The following is a 22154-nucleotide window of genomic DNA, read 5'->3' as shown; positions in this document are numbered from 1 at the left end:
CGAACTGCCCCCACCTCCCTCTGCCATCCTCTACATTTATTTTTTTAAAAAAATTAATAAAACCTGATATAATTAGGTGTTGATGCTTATTTTTTCTTAGAGTGTTCTAGCTGACGTGGCAACTACTGAATGGTTTACACAAAACTCCTGTTTTGTGCACAGACCATATAAAAGTTATTCTTATTGTGGTATTATGAAGTTGTATAAAAATTGTATAAAAGTTTATTAGATAATATTACTCGAAAAGAGAAAATAGAAGCCAAAAGGGTACATAAGTTCTATTTATTAAAAACTTAGTTTTCGTGCAAACAACTCAAATACAAAAGACTTCTAAAAACCTGAAAACAATTTTTACTTTCATATCACACTATAACCTTTTTTAAAAAACAAAAAATAAAAAATATTCCCCAAAAAATTATTATTAAACAAAGCAGTGAATTTTAAACCCTAAATAAAAATAAATTAATTAAAAAAAAAAAACCCAGAGATTAGTTACATTAAACGTTCTCTTTTTGAAAATGTGATTTTAAGAGCCTTTTGTTACGAAATTCTCAAACTAAGATTCCGTTTGTTTGGACATAAAATATTTTTTTTCTAAAAATATTTTTCATATTTTTGGTAATTGGTGCGATTGCAAATTATAGTCAAACCGAAAATATTTTCAGTTTAACTAAAAAATACTTCTTTAATTTTGGAAAAAAAAAATTGTTTTTAAATTTCGAAATAATTTGTTGAGTTTGAGTTTTTTCTTCTCAAACCGCCAGACCTCTATCGAGCCTCTACCAGATGATAGACGTCTACTGGACCACCGTCGAACCTCCACTTGACCACTGGCAGGCCTCTACTAGATCACCACTGTGACGTCCCACATCGCCTGGGTATGAAGAAGAGGATGTGTTTAAATGTATACTACACCCTTAATGATAACAACGCGTTTTAAAGCCGTGATGGTAATAATCCCATCAGAACTTCCCAGTTAAGCGTACTTCTGCTGGAGTAGTACTAGGATGGGTGACCTCCTAGGAAGTCTGATTTGGGGAGCCAAAAGCCGACAATATTGTGTGTCATTGGGGTGAGATGTTATATATGGTATCAGAGCCATTGCCCAGCCTGAGATGGGGGGAGCGTGCACAAGCCCATGAAGGTCGCTAGTGGGCGCTCGCTGGGGCGGACGCCAAGAATGGGCTAATCCCATGAAGGTTGCCAGCGAGGACGCTGGGTTCTAAGAGGGGGTGATTGTAACGGCCCACATCGCCTGGGTATGGAGATGAGGATGTGCTTAAATGTATACTACACCCTTAATGACAACAACACGTTTTAAAGTCGTGATGGTAATGATCCCATCAGAACTCCGCAGTTAAGCGTGCTTCTGCTGGAGTAGTACTAGGATGGGTGACCTCCTAGGAAGTCTGATTTAGGGGAGCCAAAAGCGGACAATATTGTGTGTTATTGGGGTGGGATGTTATAACCACCAAACCTCCACCAGACCACCCCTAGGCCTATGTTGAATCAGTACTAGACCACAGTCAGGCCAACTCTGGACCATAGCCAGGCCACAAACGGACCACCATTAGACCACCACCAAACCACAGTCGGGCCACCACCAGACTACCATTGGACCACTTCCAGGCCACCATAGGGCCTCCGCCAAACCACCGCCAAACCTTTGTTGAGCCACCGTCAAGCCCCCGTTGGAACTCAAAGGTTTAGGTTAATTTTGTAATTATTTTCTATTAATATTTTTATGTTATGAACAAAAATTGATTTTTATAGGTTAATATAATTAAATAAAAATATATAACATATTTGTGTTTTTCCGTACGTGCCAAATAGCCGAAATTGTTTTTAGCGAAAAATTAATTGAGCATTCTTTATCGATGATAGAGAGAAAATTGTAGAAAAAAAAAAACCTACTAAAGGATTTTGTGTTTATGTTTTCTGCCTTCATAACCGTATGGTAGAGTATTTTTATTTATAATGAAACAATGCATAGTTATTAACAATAAAACATAAACTTATTTGTACTCAAATATCTAAGACTTTGATGTTTGATGAAGTTCTTCTTCTTAGTGTTTTTTTTTGCTTGGAGTGTATATGCTTTGAGAGTTTGGACTGCTTGTAATGCTTCATCTTTATCTGAACTAATACTTACCAACTGATTACTTCATGGAACTAAAGTTGAAATTTCTAGAGTAGCTTCCAAACTATTTAATATAATTACTCAAACATCCTGTAGCTATAAATAACAAATCTTAGGTGACAAAGATTGAAAGTTGGGGAATATACTTTTGCAATTTCCTTTCCAAAAAAAAAAAAAGGAATGCAGATAGAATTTACAATTGTTGTTTAAATTACTAGCAATTTAGACAGTTAATTATTATAAAGAACATATGTGGGTTTCGATTGTTCAAAAAAAATTTGGGCTACACAACAACTTATTCGGGCAGCTTGGTTCTATATAGACTCTCTCAAAATAACTGTCTAGCCAAAAACCAAAAGAGATCTGACACATCTATCTCTTATCTATTTTTTGTCAATTTCTTATGTAAATTTACAATTGAATTTGTAAAACTCACATGTAGATCCCATAAAAGTCCATGTGACAAGATGCCACATCATTTTTTTGTGGAGGGAAAAAGAGAAAACAAAAAGAAGATGATGTGGTATCTTGCTATATGGACTTTTATGGGCAAAATATGAAGTTTTTATTAGATTCTAGTAAATCTCTTTTTAATAATATGTGAGATGTATATGAGTTTTTAATAAAATGTATTCCAACTTTATCCTTGCTATTAAAAAAAACATGTGTATCTCATATGTTAAGGGACACATGTTACTTTTATATACTAACTTCAAGAAAATTCCTCCAACTTAGTTTGGAGGAAAACTTTGTCGACAAAATATGAGGTTTTTATTAGATTTTAGCATATCTCATTAAAAAAATGACAAAGTTTTATTCCAAACTGGGTCGGAGGAATTTTTCTAACCTAGAATATAAGAGTGACATGTGTCCCTTAACATATGAGATGCACATGTTAAGGGAGGTATGTAATATGCACTTGTAAGGTTTTCCCTAAAATTAAAAATTAAAAAAAAAAAAAAAATTATTATTATTTTTTTCTTTTGGGTAAAAGTATGATAAATTTTTGAATAGATGAGCTATTTGTAATATTTTCTTGAGCTTATTATTATTATTATTATTATTATTATCTTTTTTTGGGCTTGTAACTTCTTATGTTTGTTGGGGACTTAAGATACGTCCCCGCACTAATGGTTTCATAATGTTAATTCTGATTTTAACTCGTAGGTACTTGCCCCACCCAATGCCTTCTTCGTTCGTATTTACCTCCTCCACTTTTCCCACGATGGATCCTAACTTGAACCCTATATCTCTGCCCATGCACACCAAAGGTAAGTGTAGCATTCGGATCCATAACGTCTCCGAGTCAAAAGCCATTTGATTGGGTGGAGATAATCCATCAAAATCTGCAATCGAGAACAAGTTGCCTTTAAAAATCCATGGCCTAGCTTCCTTCCAAAATCCGCATTCCTTACTCGTTTTGGAGAGGAAATTCCAAAACTATATTCCCCAAGTTTCAACATTTGTCACCTAAGATTTGTTATTTATAGCTCCAAGATGTTTTGAGTAATTATATTAATTAGTTTTGAAGCTACTCTAGAAGTTTCTGCGTTAGTTATATGAAGTAATCAGTTGATAAGTTAAACGTACCTTTTTTTTTTTTTTTTTTTTTTTTTTCTACAAAATTGCTCTCCTTACCTAATAAAGAACATCCCATTAATTTTTAGTATGAGAATTTCGTAACAAAAAGTTCTTAAAATCACATTTTCAAACAGGGAACACTTTTAAGTAACAAGGAATATTAGATATTTTTTTTGTCTTAGGTGGATATTATTGTCTAGAAAAAATAAAACTAGCCCATATTTCTCTCACCTGATTTTTAGAAAATAATATCTATTTAGAATGAGGAGAAATACCTAGTGTTTCCCTTAAGTAACCAATCTTCGAAAGTTTTTTTTTTTTTTTTTAAATATATTTTTTGGGTTTAAAATTCACCACTATTTTTCTTTTAGAGAAATAGGTTAATATTTTTCTCATATTTATCCCATATTTTCTTACAATCAACCATTAGATTTGTGAACTTATGTAGAACCCACATAAGTCAATGATGTACCCCACAAATCTAATGGTTGATCTATTGAATTTATAAAAAAATATGGGTCAAATGTGAAGAACTTATTGACTTAGCATTTCTCTTTTATTAATGTGTTTTTTTATTTTTTGTTAGACATTTTTTGTGAGACATTCCATGAAGAACCCAACTGTCCGCATACGTGGGTGTGTAGTTTTTTTAGAGAATTGAAATCCACATAGATTCTCTTACAAGAGCTACCTAATTACTAATAATTTGAACAACTAATCTCCATTATTTACTCGTTTTGGAGAGGAAATTCAAGGTATATTCAATTCCCCAAGTTTCAATCTTTATTACCTAAGATTTGTTTTTTTATAGCTACAAGATGTTTGAGTAATTATATTAAATAGATGGAATAGAAAATAATAATAATAATTAAATAGTTTTGAAGCTACCATAGAAGTTTCTGCTTTAGTTCCATGAAGTAATCAGTTGATAAGCTAAACGTACATTTTATTTCTATCACTACAAATTTTCTCTCTATCCCTAATAAACAACATCCCATTAATTTTTTAGTTTGAGAATTTTGTAACAAAAAGTTCTTAGAATCACATTTTCAAATAGAGAACCCCTTAAGCAAAAGATGGACAAATCTACTACTGAATTTATGGGATCTACATGTGAGTTTTACAAATTCAATTGTAAATTTGCAAAAGAAATTGACAAAAAATAGATAAGAGATAGATGTGTCGGATCTCTTTTGGTTTTTGGTTAGACAATTATTTTGATAGAGTCTATATAGAACCTAGCTGCCCGAATAAGCTGTTGTGCAGCCCAATTTTTTTTTTTTGGACAATTGAAACCCACATATGTTCTTTATAATAATTAACTACCTAAATTGCTAGTAATTTAAACAACAATTGTAAATTCTATCCGCATTCCTTATTTGTTTTGGAGAGGAAATTCCAAAAGTATATTCCCCAACTTTCAATCTTTGTCACCTAAGAATTGTTATTTATAGCTACAAGATGTTTGAGTAATTATATTAAATAGTTTTGAAGCTACTCTAGAAATTTCAGCTTTAGTTCCATGAAGTAATCAGTTGGTAAGTTAATCGTACATTTGTTTTTTCTACAATTTTCTCCCTCTCACCAATAAAGAATGTTCAATTAATTTTTCGCTAAAAACAATTTCGGCTATTTGGCACGTAGGGAAAAACGCAAATATGTTTTATATTTTTATTTAATTATATTAACCTATAAAAATCAAATTTTGCTCATAACATAAATATATTAATAGAAAATAATTACAAAATTTACCTAAACTTTTGAGTTCCAGCGGGGGCTCGACGATGGCTGGACAGAGGTTCAGCGGTGGTTTGGCGGAGGCCCTATGGTGGCCTGGAAGTGGTCCGATATGATGGTAGTCTGGCGGTGGCGTGACTGTGGTTTGGTGGTGGTCTAATGGTGGTATGTCTATGGCCTGGTTATGGTCCAGAGTTGGCCTGACTATGGTCTAGTAGTGGTCCAACATAGGCCTAGGGGGGGTTTGGTGGAGGTTTGGTGGTGATCTGGTAGAGGCCTGCCAGTGGTCAGGTGGAGGTCTGATGGTGGTCCAGTGAAGGTCTATCGTCCAATAGAGGTCCGGCAGTTTGAGAAGAAAAAACTCAAACTCAACAAATTGTTTACGAAATTTAAAAACAAAAAACTATTTTCCAAAATTAAAGAAGTATTTTTTAGTTAAACTGAAAATATTTTTGGTTTGACTATAATTTGCGGTCACACCAAATACCAAAAATATGAAAAATATTTTTAGAAAAAAAATATTTTATGTCGAAACAAACGAAGCCTAGTTTGAGAATTCCGTAATGAAAGGTTCTTAAAATCACATTTTCAAAAAGAGAACGTTTAATGTAACTAATCTCCCTCTTTTTTCTTTTTTTTTTTTTTTTTTTTTTTTATAAAATTTTTATTAGGGTTTAAAATTCACTGCTTTGTTTAATAATAATTTTTTTGGGAATATTTTTTATTTTTTGTTTTTTTTTAAAAGGTTATAATGTAATATGACAGTAAAAATTATTTTCTAGTTTTTAGAAGTCTTTTGTATTTGAGTTGTTTGCACGAAAACTAAGTTTTTAATAAATAGAGGTTATGTACCATTTTGGCTTCTATTTTCTCTTCAACTTTCATACAACTTTACGATATGACAATTACTTCCTTATCATCCCAATTATATAACATTTTTTCTATCAAATGTCACCATTTTCTCTGCTTTTAAGGAAGACTTTGCTAATTGCCTCCCTTATCCATTAGGCTGAAAAGGACTCTACAGCTTTAAACGAGTGTTGTTCCGAACTTTCACGCCCTTTCTTTTATCAATTTTGGATTTGTTAAGAGAGTGGGAGGGGAGTTTTGGGTTAGGCTTCAGTCAATTTTGGTCCGGTTTTGAGATGACTTCTGCTGGGTTCTTGGAGATAGTCATATCCAATGTGTTATTTTGTCCAGATTTCAATAATTTAATTGACACAATATTTATTTAGATGAGGAATATGAATTTACTCAGATTAACATAATATAAATCCTGTGTGATTAATTATGCAAACAATTTTGTTATTATTTTTTAAAAAATGGAAAGTCTAGGTACTCTCTTCAAACTATCACTTTATTAACAATGTTTTTTTTCAAACTTTTAATGCAAACTATGTCCTTCGAAACTACCAAAAATCGTTAATGTTTTAATGCTATTTTTTTTAAAGAGAAATTATTTATTTTTTAGAAAAATATACATGTGTTTTGGACTTTTATGCTTTTGTGGAAAAATTGGAAATGGTCATGGGATGTACACACTCCACACTCCACAGTATTTATCTTGAAATCATGTTTACATGTCAACCATTCTACAATTGGGATGCCTGCTTGCCTAAAGTCAAAGTTTCTCTATTTTTGTAGGGGTAAAGTTTTCATTCAAATTGAAATGTACAAATTTCTTTTAACCTAGAACATAAAAGTGACATGTATTTCTTAACATGTGAGATACACATGTTTTTTAATAGTAGGGACAAAGTTGGAATACATTTTATTAAAAACTTATGTGCATCTCACATGTTATTAAAAAAATGGACACATATCACTTTTATATACTAGGTTGAAAGAAATTCCTTCAACTCAGTTTAGAAGAAAACTTCGTTCTTTTTGTAGGTATGCAATATGCACTTTGTCCTTTGTCCTTTTTTTTTTTTTTTTTTTAGGGGGGGTAAAAGTATGATAAATTTTTGAATAGATGAGGTATTTGTAATATTTTCTTGAGCTTATTATTATTATTATTATTATCTTTTTTTGGACTTGTAACTTCTTATGTTTGTTGGGGATTTAAGATGGGTTCTTCTGTGTATTTTCTACCCAATAAAACGATATTTGTTAGTCCACATCTTTATTTTTGTCATATCAAATTAAAGTAATAATTCTTCAATTTCATTAAAAAAAATAAAAATAATAAAAATAACTTATTTTAAAAAGAAACCCAAGGAGTGGCCAACAGTGGGGTGCCCTGTTGGCCACTGAGCCACCCCTGTCATGGGGTGCTCTCATTGGATTCTATTTTTTATTTTTATTTTTATTTTTAAAATATTTTATTTTTAATAAAATTTAAAAATATTATCACAGACATTGCTTTGTTTGATGGAAAACACACGGAATGACCTATTTCAAACCCGGGACAAACTTAAGAAGTTAAAATTAGAAAAAAAAAAAAAAAAAAAAAATAGAAGCTCCTGTAGTGATCACGACATTTACCCATTTTTTTAAAAATATATATACTCTGTGATTTTGTTAATGTGTTTTGAGAATGTTTTTTTATTTATTGTTTGAAAAAAGTGTTATGATATATATGACATAAAGTTGAAATCTATTTTTGTATCTGTAAGAGATTTTTTTTTTTTTTTTAGTTGAAATCTCTTTAAGGTGCTATCCATTTCCCATATTTTCATTATTGTAAAATTTCTATTATACATTTTGGTGTTATTATTCATCTAAAATAATAATTTTAGATTATTATGATGAATTGTGAATTTATTTATTGTAATATCTGCCATGGTATATACCCTGTGGCAAGGATGTTGGTCGTACTACGAATGCAGCGAGCAGCTAGCTGGCAGCGTCAACATGCATGTCCCGCAAATATGAATCCCCAACCTAATCGGTCGGCGACCAGCGACCAGGCCGGCGAGTCAGTTGGGGAGTTTGTTGTGTCTCTGTCTCAACGCTTTGCTATAAATTTGGAAGGCGTATAGATGAGAGAGTGTAAAACTCCCTTATAGAGTTTAGAGAGAGAGAGAGATGGCAACAGATCAAGCATCAAAGGAAGCCATGTCAAAGGAAGCCATGGCAACGGTTGCTGAGAAGGCACCCATTACTGCAGAAAGGAAGGTCCGAGCTGATTTGGAGCCTAAGCTCCCCAAGCCCTGTAATCTTCTCTTCTTTTTCCTTTTTCCCTTTTCTTCTTAATCCATCTCTTTTCATATTGATTTTGAAGTGTATTTCTTCTTCTTCAGACTTGCCTCGAGCTCTGGCTGCGCCAGATACAGAAAATGTAAATGGCACGTGGGGCCACAACCACCACAACATGTCTGTGCTTCAGCAGCATGTTGCTTTCTTTGACCAAAACAACGATGGTATCATCTACCCTTGGGAAACATATAAAGGTAACAAAATGTGTGTTATGTATACATTTGTGTCAGATCTTCATAGGAACAGTTGATACTTTCTTATAAAATATCATACACATGCTTGGACTTGGCAATAGTAAACATTATGTTCAAAGATTAGAGTTGGGATTAGGATTTGCAATAATTTGTTGTTCGAATTGCTAGTAATTTGGGCAGCTAACGTGAGAAAACTTTTATGGGACTCGCCTGCTAAGACAAGTGGTGAGACAACCCAAAATTTATTTGGAGATGTGAGTTTTATATGAGTGCTCAAATTACTATCGATTCAGGTAGCTAATTGATGCGGATCCTTATTCATTAGAGTTGTTGCCATTTACTATGTTCGAAGATTAGAGTCAGATTGGGATCCACAACAATTAACTGCTCGAATTGTTAGTAATTTAGACAATTAATATAAGAAAACTCATATGAAACCCACCTATCCGGATAAGTGGCGGAATAACCCAAAATTTATTTGATAAGGTAGGTTCCATATGAGTGCCAAAATTGTTAGCAATTCAAATTGCTAATTGCTGTCGATCCTTATCCAATAGAGTCCGCTGCCATTTACTATGTGCTAGCTATATATTATCTTCTAATAGTTATTTTCTTTGTAGGTAATAGCATCTTGAAACAAATTTTAAAAATACAGTTGCTTTCCAAATTATATCTTAAGAGCAGTCAACTATAATTTTGCTAGTTTTTTCCACAACCCATAAGTTTCAATCCTTGGTTTCTGCCTCATAATGTATCCCATTTTTATTCTAAACTAGCAACCAACTTGCTAGTGTCTTCGCTTGACCAAAACATTTATTTAATCTTCTTCACACGGCAAGGTAATTAATTTCTTTCCCAAGCCAATTTTGCTCTTCTGATTTGTTATAATCTCAAACACATGAAAACAAAATGAAGTTTGTGATACTATATAAATTTTAAGCCAAGAATTGCATTTTCTTGCCTCGGGGGCAAAAGACTCGGCCTGTTTGGTAAAATTTTGAAAAGTGTTTTACAGGATTTTGTGCGATTGGTTTCAATGCGATTGTTTCCTTCGTGTTGATGATTCTGGTGCATGCATCAATGAGCTATGCTACTTCACCTGTAAGTTTGTAGTGACTTAGAATATAAATATATTTGTCTGATTTAAGGGTAAATTAAGGTGATAATTTTGAGTGTTCATGATCTCTTGCAGACATGGATACCATCAGCTTACTTCCCAATATACATACACAACATGCATAGGGCAAAACACGGAAGTGATTCAGGGACCTACGATACAGAGGGAAGGTGAGATATATGAACACCCAATTGACATTTTCTAGGTCCTTTCCAAATTGCAAATATAGTATTAGTTTAATGCATCTTGTTTATCTCATCAAATTTATATAGAGCTACCTAATAAACCCTAAAATGTCCCCAATTTGATTGCAGGTTCATCCCTGCACATCTTGAGAACATGTTCAGCAAATATGCTCGTACAGTGCCTGACAAGCTTACACTACGGGAGCTCTGGCACATGACTGAGGCTAACCGTAACGCATTTGATTTCTTTGGCTGGTCTCTCTATCTCTTTCGTTTTCCATTATGCAATGTGTTTTAAAATATTAATTAAATTATTAAATCAATTATTTTGTATCTGTTTAAGCTTTTAGAATATATAAGTGGTGATTTAATAAGCACACGAAGAAACCCTCTTAAACGTGTGGTTGATCTCTGCTTATATATATATTGTTTCAGGATCGCGAGTAAATTGGAATGGGGAATTCTTTATGTTCTTGCAAAAGATGAAGAAGGTTTCTTAGCTAAAGAAGCTGTGAGGCGTTGCTTCGATGGAAGCTTGTTTGAATATTGTGCCAAGGTTCAAAAGAGTCCTCCTATTGGCAAGGTGGCATGATGCTCCAATTATAAGACAACATGCAAGCATCTTTGTGTTGGTTATTGGAACATTAATTGGAACACATATATTTCTTTGAAGACCGAGGCATGCATGGATATCCCTGTATTCCTTTCTTTTGAAAGGGTTAGACGAAGTGCTTTGCATTCAGGGTGGTTTATTAGCCTTTTATCATTGCAGTGAAGAAATAAATTAACTAAAATAATGTAGAGTTTTTCCAATCCCTAGAGCTGCAATTAAATAAATTAACTAAAATTTGACCTTCTGTAAAATTCAAGCCATTGATTCTTACACAATCTTTTAGTTTTTCTTCAGCTTGAAAACATACACAAAAACGCCATTTGGATCAAACAAAAGCACCAAACACACACAATGCGAACAATGTGTCAATGGAGTGTCACCAAAGTCTCTAAGAAGATAACATTAATGATGACTCTTAATTAGCTCTATTTGGTGTCTCTACTACTTCTTGTAGCAGACTCCTACATGTGCTGAAAAACAGGGGAAGTAAACAGACAACTCCAGCCTTATCAAACAAAAGTCTTTCAATCAACAGACTAACCGTTGCTAGCCGTTAGTCCTCCACCAATCCCCCTACCTCCTAAAAACCATGGGGCTACTCTCCTGCATGAACATCATAACAGTTATTGAGAGGAACACTGTTCCATTTCCGTTGAAGTTCTTCTCTATTATCACATAATTAATTAAATTGATAAATTTATTTTCGAAAAGAATAGTGACTATATATTGTTTTCAACAACGAAAAGATCAAGGGAATGTTAAAAGTGAGAAAAGAAATGAAAAGAGAAAGAAAAGTATACCTGCAAAATGGATGAAATCAGCACTTGATCTGGACGAGGAGGGTTGTAAATCAATTGAACCGATCACTAGCTTACACCTAACCTTCATCTGCAATTCTCGAAGCACGTGTGCCAATTCTGGGTTGGGACTTAACACCTCCACCTTTTGCAAGGCAGTCAAACTCCATAGATCCGGAGGGAGCTTGATCAAATTATGGCATCCGCTGATAACCAAATATTTAAGGCATGGCATTACACCTTCTTCTTGTTTCCATTCTTTAACTTGTTCCAAACTTCGCAATTCAAGGACTTCGAGTCTAGGAAATGAAACTCCAAAGACGTGCAGAATACTAATAGCACAGCTTTTTATATTCAGTATCCGAAGATTGGGAAGGTTTCCCAGCAATTTTATGCCGCCACCTTCTGTTAACCGAGCATATTTTAAGGTTAGTTGAGTGATTGTCAATGGAAATGGACTCGAATCCCTAGGAAGCATTAGGAATTGCTCAATTCTCAATATTTGAAGATAACGTAAATGGCGCAGGCCTCCCAAAAAATCTACTGCTTTTTTGTCTTCTTCAAAACTCGACCCATTGTAAATAAATCGTATAGTTAGTTCCCTTACACAAGGAAACTTGTCCAGTGCGACAGCAAAAGTTTGCTCTCCATCATACCAACATGTTGAAGTGGAAAGGACTTGGAGGTTCCATAAAGCTTCATCAAAATGGTAAGGCAACGGCAGGTCACATACAGATTTCTTAAATGTTGTAGCTTACATATCCCGGTAACCGCACCTATTGAACCTTCCGATGCAAAATTTCTACCCTTTATAGAAAGTGTTTCCAGATTCCTAAGGTTACCAATGGAATCAAGAATAACCCATGCTGTATCAGGTAAATTTATCCTCAAGTACCTCAAGTGGATCACTGTTTCTATGCTTTCGGGAATGGAGTGGAATTTTATCTGCGCGAAATTAAGCACCCGAATTAACTTGAAGTTTCCGATGAACAAATTCCAGTCTATATCTTCGACATCGCGAAAGAACAGCAAAGAACGGGCACATGGAAGATCAGAGAAGCTTGGGAAATGGTATAGAGGAAAGCTACCATCACCATGGAAGGATAGTCTACGATATTTGATGGGGAATGAAAGCTTACCAGCTCTAAGTAGCTCAAGAAATTTGTCTTCCTTGCTCTCGGATATGCAGAAGTCTCGCAGAAGATCATGAATGCGACATTTCTTTATGCCTCCATCTGTCACCCTCCTACTCACTTGGATCAAGCTTCGATCAATGAGCTCCTCCAAGTAGTCTTCGGCAACATCCTCTATGCTTCTATTGCCAGTGTGCTGTATGAATCCCTCAGCTGTCCATAGGTGGATCAATTGCCTTACAGGAATCTCAAAGTCTTCGGGGTATACACCAAAATACAAAAAGCATGGTTGCAAGCGTCGAGGTAGGTTGGTGTAACTTAAGGCCAATATGTCTTTGCAGATTGGATTAGCCTCAGTAAGGTACCAATTTACATTGCCAATTAATTTGGACCATTCTCGGGATGTTTTCTCTTTATTTGCTAAAAGACCCCCTAAGACCACAATGGAAAGTGGTAAGCCACGACAATCATATGCGATTCTTCTCCCCAAGGTTTCTAACTCGGGAGGACATGTTCCTCCTCGAAACACCTTCTTCCTAAAGAGCTCCCAGCTTTCATTTTCATCAAAAAATGGGAGTAAGTAGGGAGGAGTAAGGCTTGCCTGTGAAGCTACTTCTTTTATGCGGCTGGTGATCAATATTCTGCTTCCATTCAAATCATCAGGAAAAGCAGATCTTGCCTCATCCCAGAATTCAGTTTTCCAGATGTCGTCCATGACTATTAGGTACCTTTTTCTTTGCAAGCATTTGGACAACTGCTCTTTTAATTTTTCTACACTCATGCCTTCTAGTGTCCTCCACATATCTGATATTTCTATACCCATTTCTTCTTCTAGTGTCCTCCGCAGAAATGATATTTCCATCTGTTTCAAAATTTTAAGCAAGAGCTTTTTAGTTATGAAATCTTGAGATACATACACCCATGCACGACACCCAAAGTGGCTCTTGACGCCAACATTGTTGTAGATCTTCCTGGCAAGAGTTGTCTTCCCCAGCCCTCCCATGCCAATAATCGAAATGACATCACACTTACGACCCCCTTCAATAAGTTGCTTCACTAGTGTCGATGAGTCATCAACGAAGCCCACCACGTCATCTTCCTCGACTTCTCTCCTACGTTTGTGTAGCGCCTCCGCCGCCGCCGCATCTACACTATATGTGGCTCTTTCAATGCCATACCTTTCTTTATTGTTGTAGATTTCATTGATTTCATTCTTGATGCCCGCAATCTTCTTTCCAACATCCCAGAGCATCTTTGCGTGCTTGGGGCTACGAAGTATCCTCCCCATCAGGCTCCTTCTCCTGTGCACTCCAACCTTGAGGATGAACATGTCGATAACATCCTCTGCCTCGTAAGCCACCTCCCTGATCTGTCCGACTACTTCCTTCACTATTGCATGCTCATTCCGTTTCCCCACCGAACTCTCCAAGAAGATATTTATCAGTCTAAGCTCCCTATGGAGTGACCTGACTTGATTCTCCACTCCACCAAAGAAATTGCCTTCCTTTTCGAGTTGCTGGGATAAGTACTCTACGAGGAAATTAACAACATAGTCGGCCATATTTCCTTACCTTTTCTTGGTTGCAGATGGTAGTGATAAGGAGAAAAGGAAATAAGAGGAAAGAAACGGTGGAAAGGAAACAGGCGCTCAGAGATCTAAAGATACGGTTGCTGAATTTGGTTCTTGAAAAGACATTAATTACAGTCTACTCTGAGAACCCATTTTTTGTTGATTGGGGGAAAGCAGGGGTTGGTGGGTAGGGAAAGAGAAGAAGGTGGAAGGAATGCTATTTCCACGGGTCCGGAATCATTTGTTGATCCTCTGTTTTTCTGCTGCCATAAGAAGTCGTTGCTTTCTTTCATGTTAACATCCTTGTTTTTTCTTGGGCATTTCGACGTTGTTTCCAAAAGCTAAAGATCGATTCCTGATAAAATAAAAAATAAGTGTAGTCCTATTTCCACTCCCCATCCTTTTTCTTTTCTTTTTGGGGTCGACGTTGTTGCCGAAAGGTAAGATTGATTCCCTGATAAATTAATGAAACACCATCCTTGATTGCACCGTGAAACACGGGATACTTCACAAAAGTGAAAGATTTTTAAGGTTTAAACTGAGTCTATATCATATGTTAGCGGTCCGAGTGCTACTTGTGTTTATCATACTTCAAGAATTTGTTTTAATCAATTAATTAGATAGTTGGGACATTGCAGACATTATAATATTCTGTTTATGAATGATATTCATCTCGGAAATTTATATTTCTTCCAATTCACTTTATAAAATAAAGTGTGTGTTTTAAGCATATAAAAAGTACACATTTATGAAATCGTCTTACTAAAGTCATGTGTTTCTCAAATACTAATTAAAAAATCATGTTCTGCAATCAGAACAGACATGCACAAGAGGCTTACAACTACAATTAAAAAAAAAAAACCCCACAAGAAATGAATTCCCAAATGAATGTGCCAACTCAAAATGGTTTGGCAGCATTGATATGCCAGTTTAAAATAATGCTGCTAGCCTGAAGGACAATGAGCTACCCATTATTACTTATAAAATGAAGCACGCAGGTGAAAACCTTGGATACCAAGTTGGACTGAGGCTGGGATGGTTGACCGAATGCATGTGGTAGGTGGTGAAATTCAGACAAGTTCCAGCATTCTAGGCTATCTACCCTCCTTTTTAATCATTTCAATAATCTATATAGTCAAGTGGCATGAAAAACAACGTACTAATTTTGCTCCCCTTTGATCCTTATTTATATATGTGTTACACCATATGTTTTAACCAGTTCATGTCATTTCACAACTCATCTGTCGACGTGTTTGAAACACCACCATTCTCTAAATATGTCCCAAGCCCATATGATCACCAAATTTTTATAAAACTCATCAGATGCGAAGGGTGTTATAATCAATACTAACAACTCCAAAAGACACAAAACCAACAGGCCCTCCTTTAATTGAATTGTTATTAATTAGTATTTTCGGTATAATAATATTTATTGTTGCTGTTACTGTGTCCCAGAATCTATATATGTTTAATAATTATTATTAAAGGAATAATTAATTAGCTTTGTTATCATTCACACAATATTTAAATTAAGGGAAATGTTAAAGGCCCAACTATTTTGCCCAACAAATGTCCAACTTTTGCCTTCTTTTGTAATTTTTTTTTTTTAAAAAAAAAAAACAAAATAAAAAATAAAAAAAATGTCTGAACCAATAATATCTATTTTTGGTATTTTTCAAAAAATAAAAAATTGTATTTTTCTTCATAATAATGACATTTTTTTAAAAATGTTCATTTTTTATTTTGGCACCTTTTTTAAAAAATTACAAAAGAAGGCAAAAGTTGGACATTTATTGAGCAAAATAGTTGAGTTTCTATCATCTTTCTTAATTTAAAATAGCCCCATTATGGTCAAATACTGCATTCACTTCATGAAAAACTAGAATCAATGCTAGTCATTTAAGTGAAATGCTGGTGAGATAATTATTAGGTGAAAACTCATATGAAACTCACCTAGTAGGATAAGTGGCGAAATAGCCCAAAATTTATTTGATAAGGTAGGTTCCATATGAGTGCCAAAATTGTTAGCAATTCAAATTGCTAATTGCTGTCTATCCTTATACAATAGAGTCCTATGTGCTAGCTATATATTATCTTCTAATATTTATTTTCTTTGTAGGTAATAGCATCTTGAAACAAATTGTAAAAATGCAGTTGCTTTCCAAATTATATCTCAAGAGCAGTCAACTATAATTTTGCCAGTTTTTTCCACAACCTATAAGTTTCAATCCTTGGTTTCTGCCCCATAATGTATCTCATTTTTTATTCTAAACTAGCAACCAACTTGCTAGTGTCTTCGCTTGACCAAAACATTTATTTAATCTTCTTCACACGGCAAGCTAATTAATTTCTTCCCCAAGCCAATTTTGCTCTTCTGATTTGTTATAATCTCAAACACATGAAAACAAAATGAAGTTTGTGATACTATATAAATTTTAAGCCAAGAATTGTATTTTCTTGCCTCACTAGGGGGCAAATGACTCGGCCCGTTTGGTAAAATTTTGAGAAGTGTTTTACAGGATTTCATGCAATTGGTTTCAATGCTATTGTTTCCTTTGTGTTGATGATTCTGGTGCATGTATCAATGAGCTACCTATAAGTTTGTAGTGACTTAGAATTTATATATATTTGTCTGATTTAAGGGTAAATTAAGGTGATAATTTTGGTTGTTCTTGATCTCTTGCAGACATGGATACCATTAGCTTACTTCCCAATATACATACACAACATGCATAGGGCAAAGCACGGAAGTGATTCAGGGACTTACGATACAGACGGAAGGTGAGATATATGAACACCCAATTGACATTTTCTAGGTCCTTTCCAAATTGCAAATATAGTATTAGTTTAATGCATCTTCTTTATCTCATCAAATTTATATAGAGCTACCTAATAAGCCCTAAAATGTCCCCAATTTGATTGCAGGTTCATCCCTGCACATCTTCAGAACACGTTCAGCAAATATGCTCGTACACTTCCTGACAAGCTTACACTACGCTAGCTCTGGCACATGACTGAGGCTAACCGTAACACACTTGATTTCTTTGGCTGGTCTCTCTCTTTTTCTTTCTCCTTCATTTACTGTGTTTTAAAATATTAAATTAATTATTTTCTATATGGTTAAGCTTTTAGAATATATAAGTGGCGATGAAACACGCACACGAAGAAACCCTATAAAATGTGTAGTTAATTAATCTCTACTTATATATTGTTTCAGGATAGCAAGCAAACTGGAATGGGGAATTCTTTATGTTCTTGCAAAATATGAAGAAGGTTTCTTAGCTAAAGAAGCTGTGAGGCGTTGCTTTGATGGAAGCTTGTTTGAATATTGTGCCAAGGTTCAAAAGAGTCCTCCTATTGGCAAGGTGGCATGATGCTCCAATTATAAGACGACATGCAATGCAAGCATCTTTGTGTTGGTTATTGGAACATTGGAACATATATATTTCTTTGAAGATTGAGGAATAGATATGCTTGTATTCCTTTCTTTTGTAAGGTCAGAAGTGCTTTGCCTAATTAAGGGGTGGTTTATTAGCCTTTTATCATAGCAGTGAAGAATAAATGAAGTAAAATAATGTAGAGTTTTTCCAATTCCTAGAGCTGCAATTAAATAAATTAACTAAAATTTGACCTTATATAAAATTCCAACCATTGATTCTTACACACACAAGCTTGAAAACACACACAAAAACGATATATCTGGATCAAACAAAAGCATCACACACAAACAATGCTAACAAGGTGGCAATTATGGAGTCTCACCAAAGCCTCAAGAAGATAACAATGATGACTCTTAATTAGCTCTATTTGGTGTCTCTTCTCCTTCTTGTAGCAGAATCCTACATATGCTGAAAAACAGGGGACGTAAACTGACAACTCCAGCCTTATCAAACCAAAGTCAGAATCACATAATTAATTAAATTGATGAATTTATTTACAAAAAGAATATTAGTGATTATATATATATATATATTGTTTTCAACAACGAAAAGATCAAAGGACTACATATTTATAATTAGGTGCTGCAAATGTTAAAAGTGAGAATAGAAATGAAAAGAGAAAGAACAGTATACCTGCAAAGTGGGTGATATCATTACTTGAACCCACGAATCAGTAATCAGATGCTGGACGAGGGACCTGAACCGATCACTAGCTTACAGCTAACCGTCCTCTGCAATTCTTGCATCATCTGTTTCAATTTTAGGTTGGGGCTTAACACCTCCACCTTTTGCAAGGTAGTCAAACTCCAAAGTTCCGGAGGGAGTATGGTCAACTTACTGCATCTGCCGATAACCAAATATCTAAGGCACGGCATTGCACCTTCCTCTTGTTTCCATTCTTTAACGTGATACAAACGTCGCAATTTAAGGACTTCGAGTCGAGGAAATGAATCTCCAAAGACGTGCAGATTATCAATCGCGAGACACCGTTTTAATTTAAGTATCCGAAGATTGGGAAGGTTTCCCAGCACTGTCATGCCGCCACCTTCTGCTAACCCAACTTGTTTTAAGGTTAGTTGAGTGATTGTCAATGGAAATGAAATCGAATCATTAGGAAGTATTGGGAATCCCTCGATTTTCAATTTTTGAAGATACCCTAACTGGTGAAGGCCTTCCAACAATTCTACTGCTTTTTTGTATTCTTCCCGATCGTTGTGAAAAAAACCTAATGTTACTTCCCTTACACAAGGAAACTTATCCAGTGCGATACCAAAAATTTGCTCTCCATCGTACCTACATATTGAAATGGAAAGGATTTGGAGGTTCCATAGAACTTCATCCAAATGGCAAGACCACAGCGGGAACTGTTCCAGATGCAGATTCCTTAAACTCTGCAGCTTAAATATCCCGGATGCCCTACGTACTGGATAATCGTCTCCAAAATCTCCACCCTCCAGGACAAGTGTTTCTAGATTCCTAAGGTTACCAAATGAATCAGGAATATTAACAATTACTGACTCAAAGAATTTTATCCTCAAGTACCTCAAGTGGATCATTGTTTCTATGCTTCTGGTAATGGAGTGGAGTACTATACACTCCAAATTAAGCACCCGAATCAACTTGAAGTTTTTGACGAACAAATTCAAGTCTCTAGCTCCGACATCGCCAAAGAACAACAAAGAACGAGCACACGGAGGATCAAAGAAGTTTAGGACCTTGTATACAGGAAAACTACCATCACCATGGAAGGATAGTCTACGAGGTTTGATGGGGAATGAAAGGTTACCAGCTCTAAGTAGCTCAAGAAATTTGTCTTCCTTACTCTCGGATATGCAGAGGTCTCGTAGAAGATCATGAATACGACATTTCTTTACGCCTCCATCTGTCGCCCTCCTACTCACTTGGATCAAGCTTCGATCAATGAGCTCCTCCAAGTAGTCTTCGGCAACATCCTCTATGCTTCTATTGCCGGTGTGCTGTATGAATCCCTCGGCTGTCCATAGGTGGATCAATTGCCTTGCGCGGATCTCAAAGTCTTCCGGGTATATACCAAAATACAAAAAGCATGGTTGCAAGCGTCGAGGCAAGTTCGTGTAGCTTAAGGCCAATATGTCTTTGCAGATTGGATTAGCCTCAGTAAGGTACCAATTTACATTGCCAATTAATTTTGACCATTCTCGGGATGTCTTCTCTCTATTTGCTAAAAGGCCCCCTAAAACCACAATGGAAAGTGGTAAGCCACAACAATCATCAGCGATTTTTCTCCCTAGAGTTTCTAACTCGGGAGGACATGTTCTTCCCCGAAACACTTTCTTACTAAAGAGCTCCCAACTTTCATCTTTGTTAAGAAATGCGAGAAAGTGGGGAGGAGCAGGGCTTGCATTTGAAGCTACTTCTTTTATGCGGCTTGTGATCAATATTCTGCTTCCATTCCAATCATCAGGAAAAGCAGTTCTTGCCTCATCCCAGTCTTCAGTTTTCCAGATGTCGTCCATGACTATTAGGTACCTTTTTCTTTGCAAGCATTTGAACAAGTGCTCTTTTAATTTTTCAACACCCATGCCTTCTAGTGTCCTCCACAAATCTGATATTTTTATACCCATTTCTTCTTCTAATGTCCTTTGCAGTTCTGATATTTCCATCTGTTTCAAAATTTTAAGCAAGAGCTCTTTAGTTTTGAAATCTTGAGATACATACACCCATGCACGACACTCAAAGTGCCTCTTGACGTCAACATTGTTGTAGATTTTCTTGGCAAGAGTTGTCTTCCCCAACCCGCCCATGCCAATTATCGAAATGACGTCAAACTCACGACTCCCTTCAGTAAGTTGCTGCACCAGTGCCGATGAGTCATCAACGAAGCCCACCACGTCATCTTCCTCAACTTCTCTTCTACGCTTGTGTAGTGCCTCCGTAGCCGCTGCCACCGCTGCATCTATACTCTCGGTGGCTCTTTCAATGCCATATTTTTCTCTATTGTTGTAGATTTTATTAATTTCATTCTCGATGTCTGCAATCTTATTTCGAACTTCCCGAAGCATCATTGCGTGCATGGGGCTATGAAATATCCTCTCCATCCAGCTCCTCCTCCTGTGTTCTGCAATCTTGAGGATGAACGTGTCGATAACATCCTCAGCCTCGTAAGCCACCTCCCTGATCTGTCCAACTACCTCCTTCACCATTGGATGCTCATTTCGTTTCCCCACGGAGCTCTCCAGGAAGATCTTTATAAGCCTAAGCTCCCTATGGAGTGACTTGACTTGACCCTGCACTCCACCAAAGAAATTTGCTTCCTTTCCGAGTTCCTGGGACAAGTACTGTACGAGGAAATTAACAGCATGGTCGGCCATATTTCCTTATAATATTCCCTCCCTTAAATCTGCTAGAAATGTTGGAAAGCTGCTAACAAACTGTTTGTCTCTCTCTCTCACTGTATTTGGTGTTTACTGTTTCTTGGTTGCAGATGGTAGTGATAATTAAGGAGAAAAAGAAATAAGAGGAAAGGGAAGAGACCCTCAGTGATGTGAAGAAAGGGTTGCTCAATTTGGTTCTTGGAAAGACATTGACAGTCTACTGAGAATCCATTTTTGGTTGATTGGGGGAAAGCTGGGGTTGGTGGGTAGGGAAAGAGAAGAAGGAATGCAGAGTTCAAAAGAGTTGTGCTACTTCCATGGTTGTTCCTCTGTTTCCTGCCATAACAAGTCGTTGCTTTCATTTCGACGTGGTTTCTAAAAAGTAAAGTGCTATTTCCACTCACCGTCCTTTTTTTCTTTTGTGGTCGACGTTGTTGCCGAAAGATAAGATCGATTCTGTGATAAATTAAACACCGCATCATTCACCGTGAAACGCAGTAAACAAAACAAAAATAAAGAAGTGGAATGCAGTAATACTTGGGTTTAGTTTGGTTAAAGATTGAAAGATTTGCTTGTCAATGTCATAATGTTAAAACAAAATCATTAACAAATTGCCGTCAGTCTCACAAAAGCAGATATTAGTTCCGCAGTCAAAAGGACTAAGAAAATAATTTAAAATGTGTTACACCATATGTTTTAATCAGTTCATGTCATTTCACACGTGTTTGATTGAAATACCACCATCCTCCAAATATTCACCTAAATTTATTTGTAGTGATTTTTACTGGCATGTCAAAAACTGTACATTTGAGAGTGTGTATAGTATTTTTCTTTGCTTTATGTTATAGAGAGAATGTTTGATCACGTGAACAGTTATAGAGTTGCACGTGACCCGCTCCCAACTACAACACGCTCTTTGCGTCGTCAAACCATGACTAATGAAGGCTGTCTTCAAAAATATTGGTATTTTACATCTTCATTCTGTTACCTTTGCAGATCAATTGGCTGACATCTTTACCAAATCTCATCCACCGAGAAGACTCACTGATCTTATCTTCAAACTCAAGTTGGCTTCTCCCCCTAGAGTTTGAAG

The 22154-nt window shown here is 35.7% G+C and overlaps 3 protein-coding genes and 1 pseudogene across 4 annotated transcripts; 2 read left to right on the top strand and 2 right to left on the bottom strand.

The window, feature by feature from the left end:
• Positions 1–8295: 8295 nt before the first annotated feature.
• LOC132168996 (peroxygenase 2-like) lies at positions 8296–10873 on the top strand. Its single transcript, XM_088512169.1, has 6 exons — positions 8296–8615; positions 8704–8853; positions 9869–9954; positions 10046–10140; positions 10285–10410; positions 10591–10873. Exons 1-6 carry the CDS (start codon positions 8489–8491, stop codon positions 10745–10747), a joined length of 741 nt encoding a protein of 246 aa, XP_088368295.1. The 5' UTR covers positions 8296–8488; the 3' UTR covers positions 10748–10873.
• A 141-nt stretch (positions 10874–11014) lies between these two features.
• LOC148587906 (putative disease resistance RPP13-like protein 3) lies at positions 11015–14634 on the bottom strand (annotated as a pseudogene). Its single transcript, XR_015909780.1, has 2 exons — positions 11569–14634; positions 11015–11371 (listed from the first exon to the last, which is right to left on the bottom strand). The product of XR_015909780.1 is annotated as a putative disease resistance RPP13-like protein 3 (transcript).
• On the top strand, positions 14286–17642 carry LOC132172165 (peroxygenase). The gene is made up of 3 exons (XM_088513205.1): positions 14286–14447; positions 16955–17049; positions 17486–17642. The coding sequence occupies exons 1-3, from the start codon at positions 14286–14288 to the stop codon at positions 17640–17642; spliced, it is 414 nt and encodes a 137-aa protein (XP_088369331.1).
• Positions 17643–18385: 743 nt separating this feature from the next.
• LOC132172694 (putative disease resistance RPP13-like protein 3) lies at positions 18386–21265 on the bottom strand. Its single transcript, XM_059584244.2, has one exon. It carries the CDS (start codon positions 21056–21058, stop codon positions 18386–18388), a length of 2673 nt encoding a protein of 890 aa, XP_059440227.2. The 5' UTR covers positions 21059–21265.
• Positions 21266–22154: the final 889 nt, after the last annotated feature.

Source organism: Corylus avellana, chromosome 1, assembly GCF_965113065.1.
Source record: "Corylus avellana chromosome 1, dhCorAvel1.hap1.2, whole genome shotgun sequence".
NCBI lineage: Eukaryota > Viridiplantae > Streptophyta > Magnoliopsida > Fagales > Betulaceae > Corylus > Corylus avellana.
This window is presented reverse-complemented; position numbering and strand designations above follow the sequence as displayed.

Bases quoted from the DNA above. Each gene is read 5' to 3' on its own strand.
- LOC132172694 (XM_059584244.2), bottom strand. From the start codon at position 21,058: ATGGCCGACCATGCTGTTAATTTCCTCGTACAGTACTTGTCCCAGGAA.
- LOC132168996 (XM_088512169.1), top strand. From the start codon at position 8,489: ATGGCAACAGATCAAGCATCAAAGGAAGCCATGTCAAAGGAAGCCATG. The intron at 8,854-9,868 runs GTAACAAAATGT...AGTGTTTTACAG, and splicing joins CCCTTGGGAAACATATAAAG to GATTTTGTGCGATTGGTTTC. The intron at 9,955-10,045 runs GTAAGTTTGTAG...GATCTCTTGCAG, and splicing joins TGAGCTATGCTACTTCACCT to ACATGGATACCATCAGCTTA.
- LOC132172165 (XM_088513205.1), top strand. From the start codon at position 14,286: ATGGTAGTGATAAGGAGAAAAGGAAATAAGAGGAAAGAAACGGTGGAA. The intron at 14,448-16,954 runs GTTGGTGGGTAG...GATCTCTTGCAG, and splicing joins TTGATTGGGGGAAAGCAGGG to ACATGGATACCATTAGCTTA. The intron at 17,050-17,485 runs GTGAGATATATG...ATATTGTTTCAG, and splicing joins ACTTACGATACAGACGGAAG to GATAGCAAGCAAACTGGAAT.